The following is a 16697-nucleotide window of genomic DNA, read 5'->3' on the forward strand; positions in this document are numbered from 1 at the left end:
CTGCTAAGCAAAACAATCTGTGAAACTAAATATTGGGGGAATGCATATACATTAGAATGTGGCAACAATTTTGGTAGTCATATATAAGGGAGCAAAGCAAATCTCCAGATTAATTCAGTTCAGGGCTTGGTTTTGACTGCTTGTTATTTATTTCTTAAGCACATGTAGCACGTCTATCCTTTTTATTCCAGATACGAGAATAATCACACCAACTCCATGCTGCACGCACTGAGTCCAGTGCTCTGAAACGTTACTGCAATTCTTCTCAGAAAGCATGCAATTAAATTATATTTTTATAAAATCAAAAGAATGGAAATGTCAAAAATATCATAGCATACAAATTCATTGCATTTTCTGACCTGATATCTTGGATAGCTGATCTTCTATCTCTCTTTTTTCCCCAAATTTTCAGAGAGGTCACAAGCAAGATAATAAATTCTCCATTTTTCATACCAATAGCAACCATATCACCTTCTGGGCTGTAACATACGGTACGAGCTGCATGCCCTAAGCTGACTTTGTTCAGCATCTTCTGTGAAGGAATAAAAATTCAGAAGAGTAAATGTTTCTTTTTGTCCTTACTTTGAAAGTACTTTATGTTTGTAATACCTCATGAATTACTCTCAGAATAGATTTATAAGCAAGCTTTGAGTCTGCACCATCACCACAAGTCTAGGATTTTTTTTCTTTTTCCCAAAAGAACTCATCTTCAACACGTACCTTTTCAGTAATATCCCAGAGTCGTACTGTGCCATCTTCTGCAGCGGAAAGGAAAAAATCTCTGGAAGGGTGTGTTGCTAGGCCCCAGATAGGTCCATCCATATGACCATTAATTAAAATGTTACATGCAGCATTTTTCTCTCCAACCTCAATTATTTCAGCATTTCTTGTGCCAACAAGAATTTTTCCCTTGAACAACAGCAAAAGAATTATCTTCGATATAATACATTAGCTACTTGTGATTAACATTAATAAAGATATAAACCAAAGCTATACTTATGTTAAGAAAATGTGCCCAAACCAACTAATCAAAGCTAATTTACTTCTTAAACTCAGCTATGATCTACTGAAGTAGTAAAGAGTACATAAGTGGTATCAGATGACTTATTGCTTGCCAGGCAGCTATTTGAAATGTGAAAAAAAAAATAAAATAGAAATTCTTTGTCAGTCTACAACAAAATATATAACAAACATTAACCTGATTCAGACTAAGATCTCCTGAAGTGCATTTCTTTTTCCTGCTTTTGTCAGCTGTAGACATCTTGCAGCAAAACTTTTAATTTCAAATGCCAATTATCAGAGAAAGAGGCAGGAACTTGCCATATTTTTAATGCTAAAGATCAATCCACAAGTAATAAGCTTTATTTTAAACACATAATGATTCCTTTACCTTGCCCCTGCAGACAGAGCGAACACAGTCAGTTATCTGTCCTGTCTCCAGTCTGAAGGCACGACATCGTTTCAATTCTTGATCCCATAGTTTAACAGCTCCTCCCTCCTTTGACCTATTATGAAAGTATGAACAACTGTGAGCATAAGGGCTTGCACATAAAAGACAATGAATATATGAAAGAAATATATATAAATGAATATAATTTACTGTAATTGATGCATTTTAGTCTGTTTTAAATCATTAAAGATCCAGTAGATTTTACTGAACAGGTATTATTTATTTCTCAAAACATATTTCTTTTTTCCCTCAACTACATGTCTTCTACTGCACTTGCCATGAAATAAATTGCTAAATATATAGGAGAAAAATGAGGTAACAAGCTCAAGTGTTAATCATCAAAGCACAAAGTATTCCTCTCATTTTCAGGAGTGCTGGTGTTCCAGTGAAGAACACAACAGAATCAAAACAGTTTTCAAAAAGGAGTTAATGTTTTAATGAAAGCATTATACGGTTGAGCCAAGATGTACATTTAATTTGTCTTCAAAGAGAAAATCTCCTAGCAGAAAATGTAACATCCCATAATGCTGACACTCTGAAAATGAAACTCTGACAAAGAATTCCAAAAGTTTTCATCACAGTTACTGCTACTGTACTATTATTATAAAGAAATGCAATAGAATATAAATTGCTAGTACTTGAAGCACAATGTTTTGACAAATGGTTTGTTATCATACTCAAAGAGAATGTATCAAGAGAGGCTGGTGGAATGCAATTAAAAATGCCAAGGTGGATCTAAAGACACAATTTTCACACACGTAGAATTTGTTTTGTGTAATTTCAATATTTAAGTACTTCCGTACATACTTGAAGCTCATAAAGTAGTGAGATTTAGTTACTATTAGGGATCTTAAGGTGACTACTCTCCAAGTTTTGATGTCTCAATCAGCTACTCAGTGTTAGAAGGGATTAATCCAAATCCTTTTTAGAGAACACATGTATGTGCAGGAGAAAAAAGAAACAAGAAAAAACAAAAGACGACTCACGGCCTTTCCTTGCCTCCTGTAACAATCAAACCATCTCTCAATGTAGTGTACATTGTGAAAACTGGTCCGTTGTGAGCTTTGGCAACAATCCGAATCAACACATGATCTTTCCAAACACAAACATCTCCACTGATAGTACCTGTAAATGTCAAGTTATTCTGAAAAGAGGAGAAACATACTCAAACAATTGATTCTGAGTAAGGCAGGAAGAAACATATTCAGAAACAGACCACAATCATTTGCTTCTATGCTAGATTGCTCTTTTTAATTTTTCCACTTGTGCAGAACAAGCAGTTGTGGAGATATAACATACAATGAATGAGCTGCTGAATGCTTTGTTGAAATCTGATATGTATGGTTTCCTTGTCGCCATTAAGCTCCACACTGCAGAAACGAATGCAGTGACTTAAAATTCAGCCACAGTGTAATCTACGGTTTCAATTCATCAGGAGCACACAAATCTTGATAAAGAAGCTGCAATACCAGGAGCAGTTTTGACGCTTCCTACAAATAGGCAACCTGCACCATTTTGCTATGTCCATTATGACTTTAGTAACCAGTCTGTGAAGAAAGTAGTCTCTTTTAGAATAAAGTTGTCTGTGTATTTCTGCTCCTTGTTTTTGGAAGGTAACTCGAATAATTATCTCTGATGCTTAAGGCCAAATTCTTAGGATATACTATAAACTAACAGGAACTGTTTATTAAGCAAAACTGTTTTATTAAGTGAAGAATTCTCAAATTCAGTGTCTTTTAGTATTCATATAGGTTCAATAAGAACACTTTCCTTTAATTGGGTGGTGTTGATTTTCTACACCTACTAAAAGGGTCAGGGTGGTGGCCTGTAATAAATCCTTATGAGCTTTGCATCCTCCAAGAAGCTCATACCTCACTCCAGAACATTCAGCACACAGACCAATTTGCACACTAAGTGTATTAGTTGGTATTAGTTACAAACAAAAAAAATAGAAGCACTGAACTGAATTTAAAAATCAACTGATCCAATCATTAGCAAGATAGTACAGTCTCATTTGAATTTTAGAAAAAAACAAAAACAAACCAAAACAACAGAGAAGAGTAAATTATTTTTTTTTTTAATGCAATCAGTTTAAAATAGTTTAAGGTACGTACAGCTCCAAAAGCTACAGACAGCATTGTCTGCATTCGGGCATCTTCTATGGAACTCAGTAGCCCTTTTTTACTGAGAAGCGCTCTTCCAGCCAGTGTCCAGAACCTCACGTGTTTCACTCCCACAGAAACAAACTGGGTATCTGAGTCTGGTCTGAATTCTGCTACAAATATGCGCTGGTTGTGACCAGCTCGGCTGGCAATTTTGGCACCTAGTAGAAAGAAAATGGACTTTTAAAATTCACTCAGAAAAACATACATTTATTTGTTCGTTCTGGATTCATCTAAGACTGCACAGGTCATGAAGAACAGCAAAATTTGCTCCTAAATTAAAATTAATCTGGAAATGATTTTGCAAGACCTAGCATTAAGGTGTAACACCTAAAAAGTGTGCTCTCTACTTATAAATTTCAATTTACTCAAGAATCTAAGAGAATTAGGAGCACAGACCATTCCATCTTCTCTTAAATTACTTGTAATCCTCTAAAACTGACAAACTGTGTACAAACTTGAGAGACTAATGAAAGTCTTGCCTGAACACTTTGTCTAAAGAGGTTTTATTTCTTTCTGGTGAAAACGCAGAAACTAACTTCATTACATAATGACTGTAAAGTAATACTCTTTCAGCCTTTTCAGAATTATTACTATTTCAACCCATGCTATGTGAAGATTCCTCAATAACTTTACTACCTGAAAAAAGCATTTTGTTACCTAGCCTCCTCCAGCTTTTCCAGACAGGAAGCAGACAACCAAGTGGCTTTATCCTAAATCCTGACTCATATAACGTCATTCTGAAAAACAGCAGTATAACTTAACACACAAATAATATAGTGGCACAGAGGAGCTATAACACTGTCGTGTTTCTGCTGTGTTCAACTTCTAGACCATTATTTTTGGTGTAAAGCAAATCAGACTTTAGAGAAGAATAAGAACAGAAAATTTAATCTGGAAGTAAAAGAAATATATATTTATAAGTGGTAAAAACCAAGTAACAAAGGAATGACTTTTTTTTTTTTTTTTTTTTTTTAAAGATGAATATTATTCTTTTTAATTACTCTGTTTGTAAATCAGTGAACCAGGTTGATCTTAACCCGGCAGCTCTATATGATATTTAGCAGTTATTGAAACAGAGAAGTACATTTAGCTTGCCTCTTCTTACAGGGCACAGAGCACAGCATTGATCACAACAATTTTCTATCTGCTGATATTTTTACTTTACAGTTGTCTTTGCCTCAGCCCAATATATTTCAAACAACATAAACACATTCTATATAAAGAATCATTTTCCTACCTTCCTGCCACTTCCAAATGGTAATGGTATGTTCAGGATCAAGCCCTACAGAGAGCAGCAGTTTGCCAGTGGCACTGAAACTGACTGAGCAAACTCCTTTTGAATGGTAGCACCGCAGTACTGATAATGTCTGTTTGTTCATTGCATCCCACACATGAATAGAAGGAGCTGTAGCTACATAAACATACAAAAAAAAAAAAGTTAATTAGTGTACATTTTAACAGTGTCTAATGATTTTCTTTCTGAAGTTTTGTTTTTGTTTTTTTTTTAAATTAGACTATATATATATATATATATATATACATTTATCAGATGAAAAGAAAATAAGAAAAGAAAGAAAGGAGATTTTGGCCTCCCTTTGGAAACCAATTTCATGCGAACAGGTTCCTTAAGCCAGGACCTAAACGTTAGTCTCATTACTCTATCAGAGATATAAATATTGCTTAATGTTTTATTGAACTTACAAAGCTCTGCAAAAGCTTTTAATGAAAGTTATCTTCTCCTGTTTTTATTCTAGAAGTACTCAGCTCAACATGCTAACTCAAGCCTCTTCAATTAGCAAGTAGACCATCAGGAATGTAATTTCTATGTAGGGCTTTTGGACAACTGATAGATTCTGAGAAATCAGTTTCCAGTGCAAGACCAAAATCTCCTTTTCTACAAAATGGCCATCTGTCTGAAATGCACGCTCTCTTGGGAGAACACCAACTGAATAATCATCTTGCTCACTGAAGGAGAAGAACAAGGGTATTTAACTTAGTTTGTATTGTTTAGACCGTAAGCTCTGCAGTTGGAACCACCTTTCCATACTACTGATGAATGTGATTATTTCTAATATGATGACAGCTAGTGTTTGTAATGCCTTCTCTGAAGATCTTACAATCCAATTGTAGTTTGCAATCTCTGCGAAGCATCCGGGGCATCTCTAGGATGGTAAGTCTCTCTGAAACTTCTTTCCTTCTAATCCCAAATAAATCTGCAGACCTGGGAGGTTACCAGTTGCTGTCCAAGGCCCAGATTCATGGAAAAACATCGATTTCAGCTCCTGACTATGTGTTTTTAATTAGCTAAATATAGCCCCCCAAGGGCACCCATATAACGAGAAGGAGTGTGTGCAGGGACTTAGGTAAAATTAGTCTCATGGAACCAAGTTTCTGAGCATAATTCCAAATCTATTGCCAAATAGTCTTTAGAACAATCTCTTAATTTCTTCTGTTCCCCACAATTTTCTCCTGTGACACCGACATTCACTTATCATCACTATTTGATTAGTACTACATTAATGTGCCATTAAAACAGAAAGGGCAAGGTTTGTCAATAACTGTCATGCCTCCCTGCTGTCCTCACAGAAGCTTAAGATCCTTTAAGTCTACAAACTGTTCTGTTTTTATGTTTTTTTCCTCTCAGCACTGCATCTGGTAACATGTGATATTGCCCTTGACCTCCCATATAACCTCAACTGAATTTTCTTCTCGGTTGGCAGACAAAAAACTCCACCTAGATTTCATAAGAACAACTGAGTAAATTTTCAGAACAAGTCTGGAAGCACAGAGAGCACTGACTTGAGTATTCCTGCTTGACTGTGTTCTTTTGCAAGTCTCTGACCTTACCTCGTGTTCTGCTTGCAGAATAATAAAGTAGCTCAACAACTCCTCTCTAAAGAGATTTCCTAATGTGTGTTCTCCTTATGGGAGAAGTTAAATAAAGCTACCATGGGCTGACAGGACAAAAATATCTTCAGTAAGATGAAACAAATCAATACCAAGACATTATGAAACTTAATTTGCCAGTCCAGCCTATGACAAACATCACTGCTTCAAGAACCCCTGAATAGCTGCAGAAAACCATAAAGTCAAAGTCATTGAGAAGAAGTGTGCCAAATATCCATCAATAAATTTCAAGGGAAATAATCTGTATCTTTATAATGAAAGCAGCCAGCAGCTTGGATTCCAGACTAATGGTTCCATAAAGAAGAAGAAATAAGAGTACTGGTTTCAGGCAGTGACAACAGAATTGAGTAATATACACAAGCTCAAAGTAAAGTTGCAATAGGAAAACAGCAAGTGAGAAGGAAAGTCTCCAAGCATTATATGCAGCAGTAGAGATGTTCTTTTACATTAAAAAACCATATAATCACTGCTTATTATATACAATTTAAAAGTGTAGGAAAAGGTACCTATATTCTTCCTCCCATCCTTAGAGCAAGCACAATTTGGCATATTTGAAAGAAGTCAACACACATTAAAAATGCCAATGTACATCCGTTCTTCAAAGAACAATCTTTAGATGCACATGAAGATTACTTTACTCTCTAGGTAGACATTAACACATACTTATGTATCTCTGAAGATAGGTCATAAAACAATTACGGCTGCCCAACAATGAACTCAGTCACACATGATGGTGATGATTTTTTAAGGTTACATTTGAAAAAACACACACTAATAAAAAGAGCTCAGTCAAGACAGTCAAACTGTCAAAGACCCAAAACGATACATTAAAAACTAACACAATAAAAAGCATTTTGGATAAGTGGTAGTACGTGCATGACAATCATACATAAATGTGAAAAGTGATTGCTTTATTCACTCAGTCACGTAGGCCTCCTCAATGGAATTTACTTTGAAAATGTGTAATTAAAACTATATTAAATTACGTATCTAAAACAACTGTTAATGGTCGGCCCCAACATGCCTTTAAAACCTGCAAACATCCAGAGGAATGCTACAGTAGCAGTATGTATTAAAACTCACTAATCACTGGGCAGTAAAAAGGGAATCAAATTAGGTATTAAGATCTAACATTTTGAATTTTAATGTTCTAATATCTACAATTTGCTGAGATGTTGTTTATGTTCAGTGCTAACAGTACAGGGTTTTAATAAATAAAAAAATGAATTCATGTCATTTATTGCTCTATAAAATTGTAGATGGCTACTAGATAGGCTAACTACACCTGAAGATGTTAAAATTTTATTTCCCTTACCTGACATATCTGCTGAGTCTCCTGTAATGGAAAAGCAGCAGAAAAATAATTAGATCAGAAATAAGATAAGTGCTAAAGAAAATATATGCCATATTTAGTGTAATTTCTTAACACACACTTTGATGTCGTCTTGCATTGCAGCAGCATCAATACTGCACTTTGTGTTAAAGATGAAAAATTATTGATAAATGGTTGTCACACTGGAAATATGAATTAGTAGAGTGAATATGTTTTTATTTCTGTTTTAAGTTACAACAAAATTAATTTCATTTTGCTGTATGAGGGCTGCTCTGAAAGTAGTGCCTCCTAGTTTATTATGGTGGTCCACAACATAAGAGGTGGATGTTGGTGGTACAGAAGTAAAGGCTGCTTATTCCCACCCTTACTCCGCTAAATTTTGTTGCCATGTGACAGATGGCAGCAGAAGGGCAGTGAGGCAGTGGGTGGTGTGTCTCAGCAGTGGCGATATGAAAGACAAGCCACATTACAGACAGCTATGCATAGCTTTTGCACCATGACATGAAGAGAGAATCTACAAGCTCATCCACATGAACTGGCAGATTATGTTCAGGGAGCCGAACATCAGCTTCAATGCATTGGAAACAATGATGGCAATGTTGAAATATTGCAAAATATATATCTTGTGGTCCCCTAAATGATCACACAGGAACAGAAAGAAGAACCCTGTATGCAAGTTTGTTGAGACCTTTTGAACCAATGCGATGCTGAAGGTGACAGTTTTCTGGATAGCATCATTACTGGTGACAAGGGGCCACTAAGAACCCGAGTCAAAGCAGCAGTCTATGGTGTGGCAATATGGGAATTCACAACGAAGAAAAGGCTCAAGTGCAGATTTTTAAGAGCATGACATGCTGGCTCTTGTTCATTGCCAGTGAAAACACATAGCTAATAGTAGCGACTGTGTTGAAAAATAGTGTTTTGTAGCTGAGAATTTGCTCTATGAAATAGTGCTCATGCTCTGAATATCCAATGTAGTTTCCATGGAAATAAATAGGAGGCATTACTTTTGGAACAACCTACTTACTTCAATACTCTCTTTGCCAAACTCTAAATAAAAAAACCTACTCTATATGTTACTGATATCTGTATATATATGGATATAGTGGAAAAAATGCCATTTGCTATTGTGCTAATAAGAGTTGAACCTGACAAGTGGCAAATACACTCAATGATCTTCTATAGGATTGGTAAGCAATCAGGATTATAGGTTCAGATACTAGAAAATCTTTGGAAACAGTGTGTGTGAAACACACACTTAAAAATCCAAAAGATGCAGGAAAGTAGGTAAGAAGTTCTGCCAAACTGACCAGATTGAGATGACACTAGAAGAAATACATTGGAAAAAAAAACCACAATCTGTTTTTGATTAAGCAATCTTTTTTGTGTGTGTTCTACGTACTACGGAAAATAACGTATGCTTCAACCTGCCAAGAAACAGCTGCAAGTATGAAAACTGTCATTTGTTTTTAGGACTACATTAAAAAATATATATATATTCATCTGAAAAATTTGAAATAGGGGTATTAGTAGCTATGCAAATACAGGGTGGTGGGGGTTTTTTGCTTTTTGTTTTTTTGTGTGAGCTCATAGATCAATTGCAATGTTACTATGAAACATCACTCTTTTCCCCCCAAAAATCTAATGTTATGTGTAGGAATTATTAGGGTTTGGTTTCTGTATAAATTCTTACGGCTGTGCATTATCAAAACTCTCTGATTAGACAGCCCTAGTTTATGAACTCTGGTTTTAACACAAGCTGATAAATAAATACAGAGTAATGGAATGGGGCTTAAGATTTCCCAACAAATATCTTTTTCATAATACTACAAACAGAAGATATGCTTCATTTTTCAAACCGCAATGTTTTTCTTTAATTTATTATATTATACTTAAACATATAAAGAGGACAGGTAACTGAGTAACACTCATACAAACGGAGAGTGCATAATCAAATACTTTTGTGATTTATCATGAACTCACAAGGCCTAAATGCATGCTCTTACGTTAGTTTCTTTTTACAAAAATACAAACATACCTACTTGGCCAGTTGCCACTATGTTGGTAAACTTGGGGTGCTGATTTACAGTGAGGCACAAAATATCATCATTATGTTCTTGGTAAAAAGACTGAGAACCTAGAATAACAAAAGAAAAAAGAAAAGCCATCTTTAATTAAAGCATTTACACACATACAGACATCTGTAGTGTTTGAAAAGTTCATAGTATTTGTTACAGAAAAGTATTATGGCAGTGTTACAGTTTGGAGTTTAACCCAAAAAACAGAAACCCCTGATATTTTTTTAAAAATTTTTTTAAGTTTTAATCTAAATTTTAATACATAATACTCATTAATTCTGAACATTTTCTTTGTCAAATTGCTGAAACATCACAGAAACAAATGGTATTGTGTTTTTTAAAGGTCTGTTTTATCTGAACTAAACTGCATATAGTGAATTATGTGAAGTAAAACAAACAGATTGAGAAGAAATATGCAGATTTAAAAAACATTAAACCACATTGCTCAGCAGTTCTTGTTTCCTGGATAATTTTAGCAAGCAAGTTCCAGAAAGCTCACACCAAAATAATCAAATCTTTACTTTCTGGAAAATTCAGAACCCAGAAATATTTAAATACATACAGCTTGTTTCTGCAGATACTAATTATGATCTGCATAGGCTGCATCTTTTGCAACATTAAGTAAATATTTTAATGTTTCCATTTATTAGATTTAAATTCTAACAGTAATTCCATAAGGTCTAGCATAATACGAAAGAAGAAATAATATTCTTTAGTGGGTTTTCTCTTACCTGTTGCCACATTGTACAAGATCCCAATAGATGCAGTATGATAGATAACATCAGCACCATCGTTCAAATAATGCACATTGTTCCGGCAGTCCTTGCCTCGGTACCCAAACACCAGCTCCAAAATTAGGTCCTAAGAAAGACGTTTGAGTACATCAACCAAAATCTTAAAGCAATTATGAAATTCTACAATGTTTTCTAGGGTTTTATTGTTGAAATATGTCCGGATGTAGAAACAGAAAAGGAGTTAAATGATGTCTTGAACCAACAGAAACTGATGTCTAGCCTTTTTTGTTGGGTTAGAAACACTGGTCTGCAACTTAGTTCTAGCTGCCAATTAAGAATGCTGAAGTACAACATAAAACTTCCAGAACACTGATGGCAAAAGGTCATTTTGTACTTTAAAACAAACATTTTGTTTCAAGTTGTAAAAAATATTTCAGTTGACACGAAGTATTGCATTGTTCACAGTTAGGTGAAATCTCCACTTCAGATTAACCAAAAGGTGCATTTTTACATTGGCTATGCATAAGAAAAAAGAGGTGCTGGAGTCAAATACATCATGAATAGCTTTTCTTCTTTTTTCTTTTATATATATTCATATTTTTAACACAACTGTTAACAATAATAAACAATTACCTAAATAAGGCATAGAGCATTCTACATATTGCATGTAAGAAAAAAAAAAAAAAAGTGCTTTTTCTTACCTCTATAGGTCTCTTTTTTTTCCCAACATTATTTGTTTGAAGTTTCTCAGGCTGTGGCAATGCCCTACTAACTGGTGGTCTGAAATAAAGAACTGTGAATAAGAGAAGGCTGTCCGTCACCCATTCCATACTAACACAGTACCTTCTAACCTGCTATTGCATACCGAAAATGTCTAGCACCACCCTGCTTAAGACATTTCTGTTCATCTTTAGAAGATGCTTCTGTCAAATTAAAAAAACACATCTGATTTCAGAAATGCTGAATGTTACATTGCCTGACAATTCTTACAACATCCCATGAATTAAGGCAGAAATTTGTTTTTCAACAAATGGACACTGATGGATTTTAATTGCATATTCTTATAGTACTTCCATCTTCCCCATACCTGCTTAATCTAAATACTTGACATCGCCGTTTCTTTTCCCCACAATACCTTAGTAGGATCTATCTTTTCTTATTATAATTGTTCATAAAGAACTCCTTTACTCCTGGTACAACTGCCCATTCATTCTTACAGCAACAAATGCAAGTTATTCCAACATTCAAAAGTAAATCATCACCATGCAAATGGCATGAATACTAGCATTAACTTATCTTCCACTGTTCTGAGTAGTCCAGATTTAAGAAATGCCATATAGATATGCCTGACAAGATCCATAGCATCTTTCAGATAATGTTGAACTGTTTATACTCAATGAAACAATTACATTTTGTTCATCAAAGTCAGACAGTTGTTTCTGTTTTGCAGGGTCAACTGTTATTGACTCTACAAATGAAATACATATGGCCATGCAAAGGAAACCGAGAGAGGGACAATTCATTTAAAAATAAAATCTAATGATAGATTCAGTGAGATTTTGATAATTTAAGCCAGAAGGCAGTGTGACAAACTGGTATCATACATAAAGCAATACATCAACTCTCTTCAATACTCTCTTTTTAGTATGAATTTATCCTTTAATTCTGTCTTTGTTCAAGTGATGATGCATTTAAGCACCATTCCTTTTCTCACAACAGACAATGGTTTGTTAATATGCAATTATGAACTAAAAAGTGTCATCTCAATTATCCAAATAAAATACCATTTTCTGAGATGTATCATATTTTCCATTTCTTCTGCCCAATTTGAGTATAATTCATAGGTTTATTGTATCACAAATCAGAACAATTGCATATATAATGTTAATTATACTGCAGCTACAAATTGTGCTCTGAGATACTTCAGTTACTTCCACTATACTTAGAAGCCTGTAAATGCCTACAATAAATAAATAAATAAATAAATAAATTCAAAAGAAAACCAGGTGACAAACAAAGTCTCACTGAATGTTGGTATCACCCAAACACAACCAGTTTTTTTTAAAAAAAACAACACAAAACTGGCTACTGCATACAATACAGCCTGAAAGAGACCCTTTACAATATTTACTTCAGTGACATTAATCTATATTTTATAAAATGTAAAATCTTAAAAATAGAAAATGCAAATCCATATGTAAAAGAAAATATTACTTTACGCTGGATAACTAACACATGGTGTCTTTTCACAGGGAAGGCATATAGATTGTATAAAAAAAAAATTCTAACTAAGAATGAAATACTTAAAGACAACGAGACAGAAAATTCAGGCCATGACAGAAAATTACTGAGTCTCATGTTTCATACTTCATTTCATATTTAGTATTAATAAATAAGTGCAAGTGTTATTAAGAATGGAAAACAGAACACTAATTGAAGTATAGCGAAATATATCTAGATGAAGATGTCTACTACATACAGCAATGAAGGTCAGAAAACAAGTCCAATGTACTCATGTGCTAAAGGTATCTTACTTAGTATATTATAATATTATAATTATATTATATATATAGTATATAATATTACAGAAATATTTCATTTTTTGCATTGGTTTGTAAAGGCCACCTATACTTAAATGCTTTGCATTTTGACAGATACAAACACAGGCTGATAGTCATCATTAGCCAACCATCAGAGCTGGTAAATTAACATATGTAACACATGTACATTAACATAGAAAATAATTAAATAAACTTGAAAAAAGTTGACCAGACTATTTACACTCAGTAGCAACTTCCATAGGTAATTATTCAAGTACCCATCTATGAAACACTAACTGTAGTGTTTTGGAATGCAAACTACAAACATGGATGTATATTTTCCATAATTAAGTTTCAGGGTGAGAGCTTGTGCACTTAAAAGAAGGAATGTTGAAGCACACCAGAATACATTTTCCAAATAGTTTTCTGAAGTTGCAAAAGCTATTTTTCATTTGCTATTTATGTATAGAAAAGTGACTAATTTCATACAGAATATATAGTGCTCAAATATTTGAACGTAGAAAATAGGCTGCATGCTCAAATACTATATGCAAAAGAGGAGAGAGAGAACAGGAAGAACACAGGGGGTGAATGCACATATGGATGGGGTCAGTTTGAATGCGTGGAAGGAGAACTCCAGCCATCTATCACAGGGGAAATAAATACCTTGATATTGGCACTTTATTTCCAACATGAAAATAGGATTCATATTTATACATCAGAATTTCTTTTTAAAAGACTGTTTTTGTTTAAATATCAGAATAACAGAAGCAACATGAAGTAGCTTATGGGAAAAATACTGCTACCCACTAGTCCTGCATTGTATCTTATTCCCTATATTCATTATTGATATCATTTCCAAAGTTTTTAAGAGGACTAAGGATGGTTGCCTGAATTTTCCTTCACTGTAGTTAACATAAAAGGTGTCTGATAAAAAAATGTGCAAGTAGTATGCTGAAGGTGCATGGAATAGCACCCAACATGAGAGATGGCTTCTCAAGGAAAATGAGAAATGACAGTACAATATGGAGTGGACAGCAAAATAAAAGCATTACCTGGAACCTCTTTGCAGCAGCAGATAGGAAAGAGAAAAGGATTACTTATAAAAGTTTGGCTGAAAGCTAACTGTCAGTGAAGTATTCAACAAATAATTATTACTAATTTTCTGGTTTATTTACTTCTTTTATACAAGGAAATTCAAACTTAATACGCTGTGCGGGTTTTTGGTTTTTTTTTTACCAGTACAGAAAAATTCAGTTCATTTCAATGGGCATAATAAACATATGCTGCCATGAGAACATAACTCTTATAAGTCATATTGATCAAAGTATCCTATCTTTGACAGTAACAAAGAGAGAACACTTCAGGGAGGGGAAGAACAGGATAAGAATATAGTTATTTTCTCCAGGCTAATCTACCAGAGGTTTTCAGGTCAAGGAGTAGCTGAGCCAGAAGTGTTTTCAAAATTAACCATCCATGATGTTTTTTAATTCTAAGCAATTTAACAAGTATAAAACCATACCTGGAAAGAACTTTAGCTAAAGAATAGAGAGAGTTTTCTGATTTGTTTAATGATGCAGACTACCCATAAGTCTATCACAGAACATCCTACAGACAGTAGACATATTTTCAAATAAAAACATACCTTTCAATATTGTTATTTGGAAATTTTAAATAATGCAAAATATAGACTTAGTTTAATTGGTGCCTCAAAGCCTATTATTTTGTGGTTTTGATAAAAGTTAAAATAAATATTCAAATGTCAACAATGCATATTATGACAATTTTACTGTATGTGGGAAATGATGTAGAGTTACTAAAGTTGGCCTTAAACAACAAATACCACAAGCAGACTTCAGTGTGCAGCAACTCTGAATGAAATCTCGTTGTTTAGTATCTAGAACTTTTCCATAAAGTTTTGTGTGAAATTTAAAGCTTCGGCATATTTCTCTTCAGTATATTAACTTGTACAGCACTGACATCTCTCATTTCCAAACAGTATCTGTGTATCAAACTCCTATAAGTAAGCAAGAAGTCACAGGAATACTCCACTTGCAGTATCTCATTATTACTATTATTATTATTAGTTTTCAAATCACTGTATCATACAATGAAGGAATGCTGATTTAAGACTTAGAAAGAATGTCTCTCTAATTCAATCTTTGTTAATTTTAGAACTTCCAATAATGTGAAGATTCTTACACACCTACAATGCCAAACAAAAATAAGTGTTTCAAATACACAACAAAAAACAAATTGGAATAGATTTAAATATAATTTAATTTATATTTTATATTATTTAATTTTAGTGAAGGGTCACTGGGCAGTAATTACTGTGATATGCTGACAACAGAAATCCATCATTCGCAGAGAAAATCCCTACTTACCCAACTGCTGAATTTTGTACCCTTCTTTGCTTAGTCTGTTTTTTTGACCCTAGGATTCTTTTATGTTACAATGCCAAGCTTTAGCGAAAGGAATTGATATTGTTTTCACCTACCTTATTGTGTATATTTGCATTTTTAATAGACTAAATGGCCTAGACCTCTGATTTCCTATGTCATCACAGTTCTTAAATCTAGGTCACTATACAAAAGGTGAGATCGAGTTTGCAGCTTAATAATCAAACTAATTTTACTGAATCAACTTTTGTTACATAGCAGTGTCATTTGTGACTGATTTCAGGCCATAGTACAGGACTCGAGCAACTCACAGCCTCACAGATGCTTTTGTAAGGTAGCAGCAGAAGACTGAATTTTCAGGTATGTGTGTTCCTTTGATTTAACCTAACTCACTTAATACTCTGCATATGAAAATATCGTAGTCCTAGCAGTCATTCCTTCTTCTTTCTGAACAGAACTTCATTATTCAGCCAGGTTTCACAAGTTCCACTTCAACTATCCAAAATCTCAAAACAAGATGCCACAATTCCATGCAGTAACACTGGTCTACATAGACCTAGAAATCAATTACCTGGTAGTATCTATCTGTCTCATTCTTTTCTCATAGAGCATTAAACTCTTTCACTCAATGGTAAAACAAACAAATGAATGTTCTCAGAAGTATACACTAGATTTGTGTGCACCCTGTGCTCCATAGAGTACAGGGATTCAAAAGCTCTCTCTTCTAATGCCAGGCAGTCAAGTGTAACAAGCCTACATCATGTGGAATGTCCCTACCCACATTCTAAGCAAAAAGCCAAATACCCAGCAAATAAATAAAAAAAGAAGAAATGCACTGTAAGGCTTACATAGAAATGCTGACTTTACAGTTGAACACTTTTAAAAAGCATAAAAATAGGAGTTGATACAACTTGCTAAATTTATGGTATGAGCTAAAATTTGGACAAAGATGTTGGCCTTCTTAATTCTGCCTAGTTGTCTGAAGAAGAATACGTATGTATTAATGAAACTACATTTAATTTGTATGATTTCACTTTGGAAACAGGGCCCATATAGCTACAAGATGTGTTTTCTATTAACTAATGTAG

The 16697-nt window shown here is 34.1% G+C and overlaps 1 protein-coding gene across 5 annotated transcripts in view; it reads right to left on the reverse strand.

The window, feature by feature from the left end:
- The window catches only part of EML5 (EMAP like 5), a 90973-nt gene that overhangs the window by 10847 nt on the left and 63429 nt on the right, over positions 1-16697 (reverse strand). The window contains exons 29-39 of one of the 5 annotated variants that reach the window (XM_015865290.2): positions 14263-14271; positions 11369-11447; positions 10665-10794; positions 9894-9992; positions 7838-7858; positions 4853-5026; positions 3565-3773; positions 2437-2594; positions 1391-1505; positions 721-909; positions 360-529 (exon numbers count right to left, since the gene is read on the reverse strand). In XM_015865290.2, coding sequence (XP_015720776.1) covers positions 360-529; positions 721-909; positions 1391-1505; positions 2437-2594; positions 3565-3773; positions 4853-5026; positions 7838-7858; positions 9894-9992; positions 10665-10794; positions 11369-11447; positions 14263-14271 — 1353 coding nt within the window. Of the gene's footprint in view, positions 1-359; positions 533-720; positions 910-1390; positions 1506-2436; positions 2595-3564; positions 3774-4852; positions 5027-7837; positions 7859-9893; positions 9993-10664; positions 10795-11368; positions 11448-14262; positions 14272-16697 lie in introns of all 5 variants that reach the window. The other 4 variants (XM_015865289.2, XM_015865292.2, XM_015865291.2 and 1 more) reach the window with 4 other exon arrangements.

The sequence above is a fragment of the Coturnix japonica genome, chromosome 5 (genome assembly GCF_001577835.2).
Source record: "Coturnix japonica isolate 7356 chromosome 5, Coturnix japonica 2.1, whole genome shotgun sequence".
Taxonomy (NCBI): Eukaryota; Metazoa; Chordata; class Aves; order Galliformes; family Phasianidae; genus Coturnix; species Coturnix japonica.